The sequence below is a fragment of the Pinus tabuliformis genome, chromosome 7 (genome assembly GCF_031772625.1).
Source record: "Pinus tabuliformis cultivar Carrire ecotype Pingquan chromosome 7, CPIR1, whole genome shotgun sequence".
In the NCBI taxonomy this organism is placed as follows: domain Eukaryota; kingdom Viridiplantae; phylum Streptophyta; class Pinopsida; order Pinales; family Pinaceae; genus Pinus; species Pinus tabuliformis.
The window spans coordinates 1,002,689,681-1,002,704,363 of NC_142293.1; the positions used below are offsets into that span (position 1 = coordinate 1,002,689,681).

Consider the following 14,683-nt stretch of genomic DNA (forward strand, 5'->3'; position numbering starts at 1 on the left):
TTGCAATAACCTTTGAGAATAGTTTGTAAATTACATTACAGAGCGCTATTGTCCGATACTTCTCCGATTTGTTTGAGGCTGCTTCTTTGGGTACCAAGGAAATGAAGGTTGAGTTGAGGGCCGGTAGTACCCAATGCATGCTGCGGGATTCTTCCACCAGATCCCAGACTTCAATTTTTATGAGATCCCAAAATTCATGGAAGAAGTTGGCCGTGAATCCATTAGGCCCCGGTGCCTTTCCGTCTTTAAGCTGAGCTATGGCGTCTTCTACTTCCCTTAGCGTGACTGGCTGGAGCAGTTGAGTATTGTGATCCTCATTGATGATTTTAGGAATGTGTTGTGTGATAGCTTGGATTGCCTCATCTCTGTTTCCATTAGGCTCCTTTAGTATGTCCTTGAAATATCCAGTGAATTCTTTCTCCATGTCTTCATGAGCTTCCACTCTTTCACCCTGCTGATTGTTAACAAAGGTGATTTTGTTGTGCATATGCCGTTGGATGGTAGTTTTGTGAAAAATTTAGTATTTCTCTCACCCTCTTTGAGCCAGCTTATTCGCGACTTTTGCCGCCATAAAATTTCTTCTTGTTTTTGACGCTCCTCTATTTGACTCCAAAGGATTTGCTCTTGTTGAGTTTGTTCTTCGGTGCGTCCTTCCAGAATGAATCTTTGTTGTAATTCTTTCATCTGCTGTTCTAATTTGTGTCTGTTCTTCTGTATGTTGCCAAAATGATCTCGGTTCCAAATTTTGAGAGTTTGCTTCAAATGTTTCAGCTTTTGTTGGAACTGATACATTTTAGCTCCTGCCGGCGGGATGAAGGATGTCCAGGCTTGATTGACCACTGCCTTAAAATTATTATCAGTGAGCCAGAAGGCTTCAAATTTGAATGGTCGATTGCTGCAATTGCCAGGTCTGGACCATTGTAGAAGAATGGGCCAATGATCTGAGCCTCCTTGTGGAATGATCTCGGCACTGAAATCTCCTCCGAGGTGGATGGCATTGTCTGAAACTAAAAATCGGTCTAATCGTGATGCGATTTGGTGAACCCCTTTTCTCTTGTTCGACCAGGTGAAGATGCCATTTGAGGTGGAGATGTCCATGAGTCGATTGTCTTGAATGAATTGCTTGAAGCCGCTGCTATCGCTATCTAGCCTGGTTCTGCCCCCTTGTTTCTCTTCCATGGATTTTATGATGTTGAAATCGCCTCCTCCGATCCATAAAGGAAAGTGTCTGTTTGCATTGAGGAGGGAAATCGTGTCCAAGAGATCTAATTTTTGTTGTATTGTCTGCGGGAAGTAAACATTGGTAAGATGCCCATGGATGTTGGTACCGATGAGGTGGAATGTTGCTTGAATGAGATGCAGAGTGGCATGAAAATTATCAAGTGACACAATCTGTGGATTCCATAGAATGGCTAGACCGCCGGAGGCCCCAGAGGCGTCTACTGCAATTGAACTGCTACCTGCCCAGACTTTGTTACTGAGACTGTCTATTGTTGAGCTGCTACATTTTGTTTCCTGAATAAAGACTATTGCTGGTTTTTCTTGCATTATCAGGTTTTTAATCACTCTGTGTTTTGCGGGACTGTTAAGTCCTCTTACATTCCAAGAGATAAGCTTCATGTAGACGGGGATTTGTGTTTGTAGAACTTGGTCAACTTGGGGAATTGCCCCGAATCCATGAGTACTTCACCTACTGCTATTGTGCGCTGTAGATCTGTTTTTCTGAAAGGTAGTGGGCTTGGCCCGGTTTAGACTAACTACTCGCACGACGAGCTACGACCTTGCTCGGGATCGAACACAAGACCGGTCTGTCATGACGAGGCCAACTTTACCACTACGCCGCCTCCACGACGGTTTAGACAAACTACTCACACGACGAGCTACGACCTTGCTCGGGATCGAACACAAGACCGGTCTGTCATGACGAGGCCGACTTTACCACTACGCCGCCTCCACGACCTTAAATTTTAATTTTAATTTTAATTGAAATTGAAATTTATATTTAAATTAAACTTTAAATTTATGTTTATATTTATATTTAAATCTCTGTTTAATTTTCAATTTATATTTATATTTACGCCGTAAGCCATTTCCTCTTGAAATCAACTTTCCTATGGGGTTACGTGTACAATTCTGAGCCTTTGATTTAATTGTTAGACGATTAGAATAATCTTAGCCATCCAATTGATTACACCGGACGAGTATGGTATAAAAAAAAATGAGATGCGACCCCGCAGATCTACCATTGATGATCTGATATTAAATGACGAGCTCATTAAAGTTCCGAGTGGAAGCTCATGAAATTGTTTGGCTGTATGATGCGTGTGCCTGTTCATTGTAATTCCGAGTGGAAGCTCATGAAATTGTTTGGCTGTCTGATGCGTGTGCCTGTTCATTATTTGGCTGCCTAATTTGATTTTTGTTGCAGAACACATTTCTGCCCTTTGTGTTTTCATTGTTTGGCTGTCTGATTTTATTTTTGGTGCAAAACATGGTGAAGAACATAGATGTGACTATTTTTATATTTCGGATTTCTATGAACAATTAGGTATGCATACTACCGCCTGGCCTGGAGTGGACAATCAGGTATGCATAGAACCCTAGGAGTTTATTCATGGTTTAATGGATTTTCTTTATTAATTGTTTTAGATTCATCTTGTGGAAGATTGCAAGGATTTTAATTATTGGCATTGTAATAGATAGAATCTAATTTGCTTCTAATTTCTATGATAGATGTAGCCCTAATTTGAAATCCGCTTATATCTACAGGTTGTAAAAAGAGGATTAACCATGAGTAAGGGAAGACGAGGGTTATTGTGTGCTTGTTTTAACCGAAGCGCATGATGAATGGAGAGGTTTGTTTCTTCGGATTGTCTACTACTATATCATACATTGCCTGGTTTTACTCTGTTGTAGATACATGCTCTGTGAACTTATTTTTTGTTCTCTTGGAGGCAGAGGAGCTGTTTCCAAACAAATGGAGATGAGGTGACATTCGATGCCCAAGAAGGAGAAAGGATGAAAGAATCGGACCAGTCTTAAAGGTACAACGTTTTGGCCCTTTGCGGACGACCCCACCTTTCCCGCCGGCGACCTCTCGTCGTCGATAAGGCTTCCCACTATCCTCGTCTCGGGGACCTCTCTCCCAGCAACAGCGACCCATATCCACAATGGCAACGGAACGTTTAATGACGTGAAATATGGTTCGAAGACCTGTATACCACACGCCGAAGCATTAAATGCTTGCGTAACGAGGGTAGATAAGGCTCGGCACCAGCAACCATACTCTCTCCGGCCTCTTGTACTGAAAACGCCGTCTCCGCTCCCATGACACTAGCCTCAACCTGCACCGATAGCTCAACAAGCATCTGGATGAGCGTGGGCCAATTCAAACGGGCCCCTCTCTACTCCATTTATTCGTCTTTATTTGACCTGAAACTTTGGCGCTGCATGTATTGAGATCTTTCGGTGTCCACATGGAAGTTTTTTCACATGCCTGTGGTGGTGATTCCTGGGGTTTCCTCTTGAATTCCGTACGGTGATTCCTAGGGTTTCCCCTTGAATTCTGTATTCCATTAGAGCTTTTTTATTTTCCAAGAGATGTTCGAAAGCTCTGTTTTTTCTGCGCAAAATTCTTCTAAATTCAATTATAGTGCTGATAATTAATTATTTATGTTAAACAAAATGCTTACTTTCATCACTGTGCGGAAATTGAACCCATGGCTAATATGAATATATTACTATTTAATGTAGACTTCTTACAGGATACAATTCTAAAGATCCCTTTTGTAGAAACTGTGGGTGGGTATCTTTTCTATTATAATGTCTCCCTAGACTTGTATCTGGCTCTGGTTGCTTGTCATGTTTTGCTTCGCAAGATGTACCCTGGCCTCAAGGGGCGAAACATGTCTCTAAGATTCGAACGTTGGTAGGAGCATGTAACACACCTCTTTCCTAACCAAACACGCCTGTTGACATGTAATTTTTTAATTCAGTGTCTCAATACAATCAACTTTTTGAAGCACATGATGGGAACGACAATTTTATTTTCCTATCGATCCTCTGTGGGTGTGGGTTGTATTTTAAATCGAGTATGACGACACACATCTTCAGTTCAATTTTCTTTAGTTAAGTACTCCTGCCAACTCGGCAATTTCATAAGGTGTTTCTCCAGCAACACCTTGAATTGGCAAAGAATACAGGGGTTGTCAACCTTGAAAAAAGCACTGGCAAGCAATTCACGCTCCTTGCATCATATACTAGATTGAATTTTTTCAGTATGCAAAATGGTGGAAATGCTATAAACTCGAAGACAAAGGAATTGCTTGAGAAGAGTGCAACGACTCAATTTTTTTTTCTAATTGTTGTTATGATGGTGGCTTTGTTGCCGACACCTCCATCTTGGTTTGAGAGGTAGAGATTCTGCCCATTCGAAAGCTCTGTTTTTCTGGGCAAAATTCTTCTGTTCCTTTTTGAAAAACTCAGTACAAGTAAAGTTAGCTTCATGTTCTCACCCATAATGATTTCCTGGTTTGTGACCAATGTCATGGCAAGACTGTAAAATATTGTGAAATATTATCCTGGAGCATTCAAGGAATTCAACCCATATTATATATACTATTACTTTCATGAATATCACAAACAAAGATGGGTGATGCTTGGAGGTGTAGTCTTGTGTATAACAGGTATTGATTATTCTCATGATGATATGTGCCTCATTTTATCATATAGTATACTTGGAAGTGTTTTCTAACTCAATTGATAAATCCATACCAATGATTTTCTCAAAAAAAAAATCGTAACTTCATCCCAATTATTTATGCTAAAGCTACACAAATAGAAACACTAACATCAGTTCATTTCTCTGACTGGATCCAGCAGTCGAGACCATGTTTGTAATTGGGCCATGTCAACAGGAAATCAATCCATTTCCAAGCTATATGTCACAAGTATTGAATAAGGAAAAACACCTATAAAAGTATGCATCTGTCTTCTTATCTTTTCTACTTAACTGATGATGTTGATGTTGTTTTATCTTGTGATTAGGTCTAACATTTGGCATCCATCATCTACATTCCCACATTTTCTATACCTGCCAACAAGGGTGATTCCAATAGCAAAATCTACCTCAAACCCACTCTTAATAATGTCAGCATGGATCTTATTCCCCTATTCCGGAGTTGTACTACTAGCGCAGGCCTTGAAAATGGTGCCAAAGGTGAAGTTATTTGGCTTAAAAACACTCCTTCATTTGACCAAAAAAATTTAGGGCCTCATGGCATTACCCATTCTGTGCATATCCTGAAATTACAAAATTCCATGTAACTTCATCTAGCTTAGGCGTTGCATTAAATAGTTTCAGTGTTTGGTCATTACACCCATGTTTACCATAGCCACCTATCATTGCATTCTATGCAATTGCACAACATCTCTCCACCATTATTCATAACCTCGTTTTCTCTAGAAACAACAATACTCATGCAAAACCCAAATTCCACAATACGAATTTGCCCAATACAGAACCCACAACTTAGTTCTATTGTTGCTACTGCCTAATGCCATAAAAAATGTATACATTATTTGGCATTAACTACATTTTGCAATTTAGTATTTAAACATTAGCCGCTGATGAATCATGATAGTAACTGCTACTAAGCTTGAATAAATCTCTGATGGGAACTTGTATGGTGATTGGTTGGAGCGCTGACTCCTACAATCAGGTCTGCCCATAAATGTAACTCAAAAATTCCTTTCATGTCAAACTGGTATCAACGTGGCACCTCAACTCAATGCTCCATCACACATGTTGATTTTGTTCCAAATTATGATGCCTTTTTTATTCCTACAGTGATGTCAGCTATGCAAGGAATTTAGTCAAGGAATAGTAACATGAGCCAAGGTAAGATGATACAAGAATGCGAAGTAGACACTATTAGCTTGCCTTCCATGAGTATATTGGGATGCAATCAAGTTTTCCAGTATGGTTTAGTTTATTTGAAGGAGGGATGTAGCTCCCTATCATAAACATGATATCATCTGTGAGTATAATGTGAATTATGGCATCCCACTTCTTGACATAATTTATGTTTTCGTATGTTAACTCATGCTGGCGTTGTCGTACTCGTCATTTTTTATCCTATTACTACTGTTCCTTTTTCAAAATCTTAGTACAAGTAAAGTTAGCTTCATGTCTCAACCATAACGATTTCCTGGTTTGTGACCAACATCGTGATTGGACAGTATAATATTGTGAAATATTATTTAGGAGCATTGAAGGAATTCAACCCATATTATATATATTATTACTTTCATGAATATCACAAACAAGGATGGGTGATGCTTGGAGGTGTAGTCTTATGTATAACAGGTATTGATTATTCTCATGATGACATGTGTCTCATTTTATCATATAGTATACTTGGAATTGTTTTCTAACTCAATTGATAAATCCATACCAATGATTTTCTCAAACAAAATTCATAACTTCATCCCAATTATTTATTTTAAAGCTATACAAATAGAAACACTAACATCAGTTCTTTGTTTTGACTGGATCCAGGTGCCGAGGCCATGTTTGCAAACTTGGGCCATTTCAAAAGAAAATCAATCTAGGTCCAAGCTATGTCAAGGACATAATTATTATTATTTCATGATACCTGTGTGCTTCATACTCCTTAAGTTTTAGTACCATAATGAGAAATTTGGCTTTTTTGGTGCAGCTTGCTTTTTTGTGTGTTAGTTTACCCATCTCTTCTTATCACATATATAGGACAAGCGACTTATTTGATAAAAAACCTAGGGGACATAGGCTGTACATTCTACAAAGAAATACCACAACCCGTGTATTGGCCAATGTTCATTGTTGCCACTTTAGCAGCCATTGTAGCCAGTCAAGCATTGATTACAACAACAATCTCAATCATAAGACAGTCCATGGCTCTTAGTTGCTTCCCTCGAGTGAATATTGTGCATACCTCACAAAATTACGAGGGTTAGATCTATTCACCTGAAGTTAACTATGATCTCATGGTTATCTGCCTTGCAATTGTTGTAGGATTCCGGGATGCAACACAGTTTGGAAATGCATATGGTAAGAATATACAAATTTATATCTAACAATCGAATTTGGTAGTTTTTATCGATTCTTTTTAGTTTCTAAGGACAATTTTAGGTGTCTGGTGGTCCAGAGGTTGCAGTGGTTGGTGTCATGTTCATTACGATGTGCGTAGTAACCTTGGTCATGCTTGTGGTTTGGAACATGCATGTTTTTCTTATACTACCCTTCACTCTGTTTTTTGCTATCTTTGAAGGAGTTTACCTATCATCTATATTGAAAAGGGTGCCACAGGGAGGTTGGTGTCCCTTCCCAATTGCAACAATTTTGGTCATGCTTGTGGTTTGGAACATGCATGTTTTTCTTATACCACCCTTCACTCTATTTTTTGCTATCTTTGAAGGAGTTTATCTATCATCTGTATTGAATAAGGTGCCACAGGGTCGTTGGTGTCCCTTTGTCATTGCAACAATTTTTATGACCATAATGTTCTCTTGGAAATAAGGAAGGTAGAAAAAGTATAAATATTTAGCACAGAGAAAACTCAGCATAGAAGGTTTGAATGGATTGGTTGTCGGGGAGAATTCACTTGTACCAGGAATTCATTTCTTTTGCAGTGACCTTATTTCTGACTTACCACTGATTATTGAGCATTATGTAAAGAATGTGGGGTCTCTACATGAAGTTCTTGTCATTGTCACCATAAGAATGGTTCCATTCAAGACAATACTTTTGTCGGAGAGATTTATGGTTGGAAAACTAGAGCCAAAAGGTGTATATAAATGTGTAGCCCAATATGGTTACAAAGATGCCCCAAACATTGAAGGATCTGAATTTATCAACCAGGTTTTTGAAAGCATAAAAGACTATCTCAAGCTTAGAGGAACTCATTCCTCCTCACATGACAAAAGTTATGCAAGCAAGAATACAGTCGAAGAAAGTAACTACTCTTAGATGAGGAATTGTAGTAGATTGAATTGGCAAAGAATACAAGGTTTGTGTATGTTCTAGGAAAAATCACATTAAGACTAATAAGAGCACTGGGCCTTTTGAAGGATTATTGATTGACAAGCTCTACAGGTTTCTCCAAAACAATTGTCGGTTGACTCTGTCTCCCTACAATATACCACCTGTGCATTTACTTCAAGTGAGAATGGTGCATGAAATTTAGAGTTCGTTCACACAAAACTGTTAGAAGACAATGAAATTATAAGCTTTTACTCATAATAAAGCTTTTAGGGCCTTAAAGTTCTTGATCACTCAAAAATAAGATATAATTTTGTACTATTGTTACTATTTTAATAGATTTATAAGATTTCAAAATGCAAATTTCAGTTGAGATCAGAAGAAATAAGCATTGAGTTTTTTACCATTTCCGCAATAAATCATGAATCATGTAGAGTGAACTGGTACATGCATGTTTAATGTTTTGTGACTGGCGGAATGGAAAAAATGATAACAACTCATTACTTTTCAGTTTCAATCCTTCTTTTACAGTAAGGCTCTTATCTTTTAATGAAATGCAGAGGCTAGTAAATTAAAATTTTCAAGAAATCCCAAGTAGAGTTTGTTAAGAGGGAATTTTAAATTTTAATAGTAACTCCTTTTTATCCTTTGTCATCGGAAATTTGTACTATTGCCACTTTAGCAGCCATTGTAGCCAGTCAAGCATTGATTACAGCAACATTCTCAATCATAAGACAGTCCATGGCTCTTAGTTGCTTCCCTCGAGTGAATATTGTGCATACCTCACAAAAGTACGAGAGTTAGATCTATTCACCTGAAGTTAACTATGTTCTCATGGTTATCTGCCTTGCAATTGTCGTAGGATTCCATACAATCCTAAATATTGAATAGTGAAATATGACAGAATGAAATTAGATGTCCAAATAATAATAAATATGACTTGGAACTCAATCCTTGAAAATATTTTTTCCTCTTGTTGGCCCATTATCAGCTCAGCATTGGCACGTTTTTGGCGGTTTACAGTGATGATGGCTCCTCTTTTGACTCTCACTCTGACGTTGTTATTGCTCTTCCTCAAACTTCCCAAGTCCTAGCTACTTCAACGAAACATTTTCTGGTGCAACACTACTACTGGAATTCTTTCCTCTAACTTACTTCATTGTCTAGGGTTTACACTTCTGGATTTGCCCCCCTTTTGAGGCCACCCGGACCTCTTTTCCATCTTATTCTCTACTCTTCCTTTCTTTCCTTAACATAGATTTTAGACTGTTTCAGAGATGCTCTAGGCAGTCAATCGCTGCTCTTCTCAGTCCTGTTGACCTGTTTTGGTCATTTGAGCTCATTACAGATTTTAGACTATTTCAGAGATGCTCTATGCACCTGCTTATTGCTGTTGTCAATCGTTGTTCTACTTCTTCCCAATCGGTAGGTTTAATTTAGTTTGACATAACTGAACTTGCTATCAATCTGTTTTTTCTTCTAGAGAAACCGTGATCTCGATTGAAACTTCAGAATATTTGATCTATATTATTTGATGTTTTAAAAGTATTTATGTTAATAATTACATATCATTTCCATAGAAGATTTTATTTTCCCAACAGGCATTGATTCAACTGGTGAGGTCGACGGAATGTTAAGCCAACTACCTTACCTCCATTCTCGCTACAGTGTTCCGCATTCCTATAGCATAAGTTAAGGGGTGACACTACGTGCAATTCCAGGGACTGGGCAAATAAATACCCCTCGGATCTGGCACCTAGGTGAAGGAAATCCTCTCTTTGCAGTGCAGTTACTTGGGGCATCTTTCTTTAAGAACTTCAAAAAAAAAACCTCTCTGGTATTCAGATGAAGTATTGGAGTAAAATTAATGACAATACAGTAATCAAAAAATTCCTAGATGCTTTCTCCCATGAGATGAGTTTGCGAAAAAAAATATGCATCTAACAGTAACTATGCAAATAAGTCAATGATTGGAAAAAATGCCTTGCCTTCCACAATCCATCACTAGCCAAAATGAGAAATTATGTGGTTGCATCTATGGTCGTGTCTATCACATCTGGTTCTGAACTTAAATGTTGCTTCAGACTCCTGTCACCAAACGCATGAGCTACAGCAAGTTGACCATTAACTTGAGGTACATCTCCTAATATATCAAAAAAGAACGCCATTAAGTATACAGTTTCTCCCTGTGACCATTCAAATGTTACTCTTGAGCTAGAACATTAAGATAGAATTATAAAGTTACAAATCAAAAAATTATTCAAGTATGTTCTCATTAAAATTAATCTCTGCACATTTGTAGTGGTACCTGGCAGGAGTGTCACAAATCCACCCTTCTCGACGTTTTGAAGTTCAATACTTGGCTCATGATCAATTGTCAGCTGAATAGTAGTGCCGTTTTTACATATAACAGCCCTGGAATCCCCTATATTTGCTACAAAGAGTTTTTTCCCATCAACTAAAATAGCAGTGACTGTTGTGGAGCCACCGGGTCCTAAATCAACTACCTTTGCTAAAATTTTCCCATCAGTCTGGTTGTATGCATTCTTGATGGCATTGTCTGGTTCTGTCCAGAACTTTGGCTCCGTTATTATCAGAGATACTTGTCAGCATTAAAATACTTAATTAGCATTTTACACCATACGAAACTTTGAAAATAGCAAGTGACAACCAATACAAAAAATGGCAGATCAGCTGTAAAAGCATTTTACTGGATGTGCATCAGAGTCAAAAATCTCATCTGATATACAATTTTTTTCTAAAGAGTCATTTGAGAACCATCATATTTATATAAATGAAGGAAATTATCAAAAATGATAACAATTTGTCGCAAATGCAATTTTTGCAATAAGGAAGCACTATTGCTTTATGCCATGACGTAATGCTACTACTGGACATTTTTTCTTTGGATAGGTTCAAAAGACACATGAACATATAAGTATAGGAAATATATGAACAGTTTAAGCTATTTGAAAAATAGTGGATTTACGCATGAAACATATTCAACTAGAAATATGATGGGAAAAACAAGAAATTCAATATGTGTGAGAAGTAAAATGTTGGAGAATCTTCGCCTTTGAGGTTTGAGAAATGGACATGGTGATATATCACAACTAGAAAAATTTTGTTCATAGATGCAAATCATTGTTACAATTAACAAAATATATCATATGCCAAAGATAAAACACAGGAAATTAACCCATGAAGTCAATGCAAGTAGAAACACCATAATAGAACCAATAGAGGAGAAAACGAAATTGTTTCACAAGTTACAATCAAGTTAGGCAATTGACATAAACATATGCAATTTGGAAAATCGAAAGAAACTTTGAACCTGCTCCAATTTAATGTATAATTTTAATTTTTGATTGACTAGCAATAGCAAAACAACACATGTCACAATACAATCAACTATAAAATTTAAATAGATGTTGTTAAATTCACAGAGACCTTCCAAGTATTCCTTATGATTCATAGATGCTAAACCAGGTAGACCATCAGCATTGATTACAAGTATTCCCCATGATTCATAGATGGTAAACCAGGTAGACCATCAGCATTGATTACAAGTATTCCTCATGATTCATAGATGGTAAACCAGGTAGACCATCAGCATTGATTACAGTTCATAACCCCAAAGGAATCGTAAGAGTTGAACTTGTGACATCCCATTTCTGAGAAGTTCAATGTCTAACTCCAAGGCCAATCAAGCCAACCCCAGGGCTCAAAAATAAGATAATAAAAAATATATGCATTTGGTAATGAGGCGTGATACCTATCATCCAGCTCAGAAAGGATATAGGTTGGTAACAATTGAAAGAGACTTACAAATTAGCTAATTTAGAGAGTTTCATTGTGGGAAAAATCAAGAATCTCATTCTAGATTACGATTTAAATTGGGAATCAAACCCTACTCAACTAATGAAAGGACTGAAATTTGCTAAACCCCTTTCCAGCACTAATTTAAATATGTAGACTATAGATTGGTACTACCCAGGCACTCCCTAGGTGACATTATCAAGCAGCACATCGATAGCTACAGAGTGATTGATACAGATGTGGATGCTTCTTCTCCCTCCTCTACTTTTTACATCTATACCTAATGACAAGTAATGGGCACTTCCACAGTATGTTGTAACTGGTGTAATTTTGAGCCCCGTTGACCTCTCTTTTGGTCACCCACTGCCATTAATAAAACTACTCTTATCTTATCTTCTGTCGTCCGTTAATAGGAAATGGTATTGTAATATAAAAACAATACTAAATAGCCAGGACTAACTCTCACCAATTCAGATCCTCATCTAGGAGTGAGCACTTAGTGTCTATACTTTCTTTTCTATATTTGAGGCCAATGTACATCGAGAAATTACATTGTACAATACAAGTATTCAAGAGACATCTACTATCAATTCCATCTTAGCAACATCAATCTCAGTTTCATACCATGAACCACGTTATCCAAATGTACATCAAGAAATTAAACTGTACAAAACAACTATTTGAGCGACACCTCCCATCAGTTTCGTTTCAACAAAAGCAATCTCGGTTATTTACCCTGAACCTCAAAATTTTGATGACATGGTTCATGACATACAACTGAGATTGCTGTTTGCTGAAATGGAATTAATGGAAGGTGTCACTTGAATAGTTGTTTTCTTGTTATTGTTTTGATTTAATGTTTCGTTATGCATACTAAATCTTTTTTTCATATAAAACCAAATTTTAAATGTTTACTCATTTACAAATACTACAACACATACCCTTTTTTCGGATCGATGTTTATGAGTAGTAGGCCAAAACTTGCCAAACACTTCAATTTCTTTTCCAAAATTTCAAAGATGCCCATTTGAAAAACCTTAAAATAATGTACGAAAACACGTTCACATAAACAACAACTACTACATGGATAATGGATAACATCTACCTGACATTAACTATAACTCATTATCATCCACCCATGCTTTCAAGAATGTCCATCCACATGTTGCTATTCTTCCACAAACTACTATTACTTACAAAATATCCATATTCAAAACACACATAACTAATAGTTTCAAGTGTAACTCAATATCATTCACCCTTGCTTTCAACAATGTCCATTCACATGTCACTATTCTTCTACACACTATTATTTACAAAATATCCATATTCAGCATACACATATCTAACAATTTCAATTGCAACTTATTATCATCCACCCTTACTTTAACCAATGCCCATTCACATGTCGCTATTCTTCCACACTCTATGCCTTACGGCGTTTCTTTTGCAACATCAGATACAAATGCTAATTATGTTTATCAATTAAATTTATGGTTACCATCTAAATTTATGTTTACCATTTAAATTTAAATTTATCTTTTAATTTAAATTTATGTTCACAAATTAAATTTTTGTTTATAAATTTAATTTACGTTTACAATTTCATTTAAACTATTATTTTTATTTATGTTTACTATTTCAAGTTATGTTTAAATTGGCAGTGCGCAGAGTGGCCCCTCTGGCGCGGGGTCAAAAAATTAAACATTCTATATTTGAAACTTCATATTCTGCCCTTCAAGTTTAAACTCATATTCTGCCCTTCAAGTTTAAACTCTTAATGTTCGGCCCTTTCCGAACATTGTCCCCTGACTTGCGCAAGGTCAAATAATTTCCGCCATAACGGCTCACACTTCCTACTGTCTCATCCATTGCCATTGATAGGGTACTCACACAAAGCATATTCACTTCGGGCTCAATCGCGGACCAACATCAGTACATCCGTATGAATCAATATAAATATGCCTATCAACGAAATATAATAATTTTTTTAATATTATATAAATTATAATATTTAAAATATATAAGTTAGAAAATTTGAAAATATTTCATTTCATTATTTTACATTAAATTATTAAAAAGTTCATTGTTTTTTTTATTTATTGGTTTTCTGATAAAAATATTTAAAGTTAAAAATTACTTATTTTATAATATAAAATTAAAGTATTTAATATTGAATAAATAAAATATTTAAGTATGTTATTATCTATATCTTTCCTATTTCATTTAAAATCTATTATATATAGATATGAATGAATTTTAATATTATATTTATTTAAAAAAAAATTATATATATATATTAAAAGTTTAATGTAAGTTTGGTAGGACTACAGCTTTATCATGTTCAATATATTAAATGATTTCGGAAGGGAAGTGAACTGGTTACTTTGTATCAAGGAAAGTTTATGTTAAATATATCACCTCCATCGGGACATTGAACCAGTTACTTCATATCAAGGAGAGCTTATGTTAAATATATCACCAATTGAACAAGTTACTTCACATTGAGGAGTGCGTTAACAAAGAAAAGTGCCTTAACAAAGCACTCGATCTTCGTGTATCCAAGACTCCATAAACAATTATTATTTTAATTTTAAGAAAAAAAATTCTATTAAATTTATTGTTAATATATCTAAATAGTAATTTTTTTAATTATATTATATATTAATGTTTTTATTAAATGCAAAATCACAGATACTAATATATTTATGTAAAATACTATATCTATATTTTTTCTTTAGCAATTAATATAGTTTGAGTTAATGATCATAATAGTCCATTTTGTTAAATAGTTTTAGAAATGGGAAGAAGGAATTTTAGTGCTGATATTTAGACGATCTATTG

The 14,683-nt window shown here is 36.1% G+C and overlaps 1 protein-coding gene and 1 pseudogene across 1 annotated transcript; both read right to left on the bottom strand.

The window, feature by feature from the left end:
* Positions 1-446: 446 nt before the first annotated feature.
* LOC149250969 (uncharacterized) lies at positions 447-1,620 on the bottom strand. Its single transcript, XM_089453803.1, has 2 exons — positions 534-1,620; positions 447-451 (listed from the first exon to the last, which is right to left on the bottom strand). The coding sequence occupies exons 1-2, from the start codon at positions 1,618-1,620 to the stop codon at positions 447-449; spliced, it is 1,092 nt and encodes a 363-aa protein (XP_089309929.1).
* Positions 1,621-3,185: 1,565 nt separating this feature from the next.
* The window catches only part of LOC149250970 (putative protein phosphatase 2C 58), a 32,762-nt pseudogene continuing 21,264 nt past the window's right edge, over positions 3,186-14,683 (bottom strand).

What these genes read in the sequence shown, in the direction of transcription:
- LOC149250969 (XM_089453803.1), bottom strand. Translation starts at nt 1,620, where the DNA reads ATGAAGCTTATCTCTTGGAATGTAAGAGGACTTAACAGTCCCGCAAAA.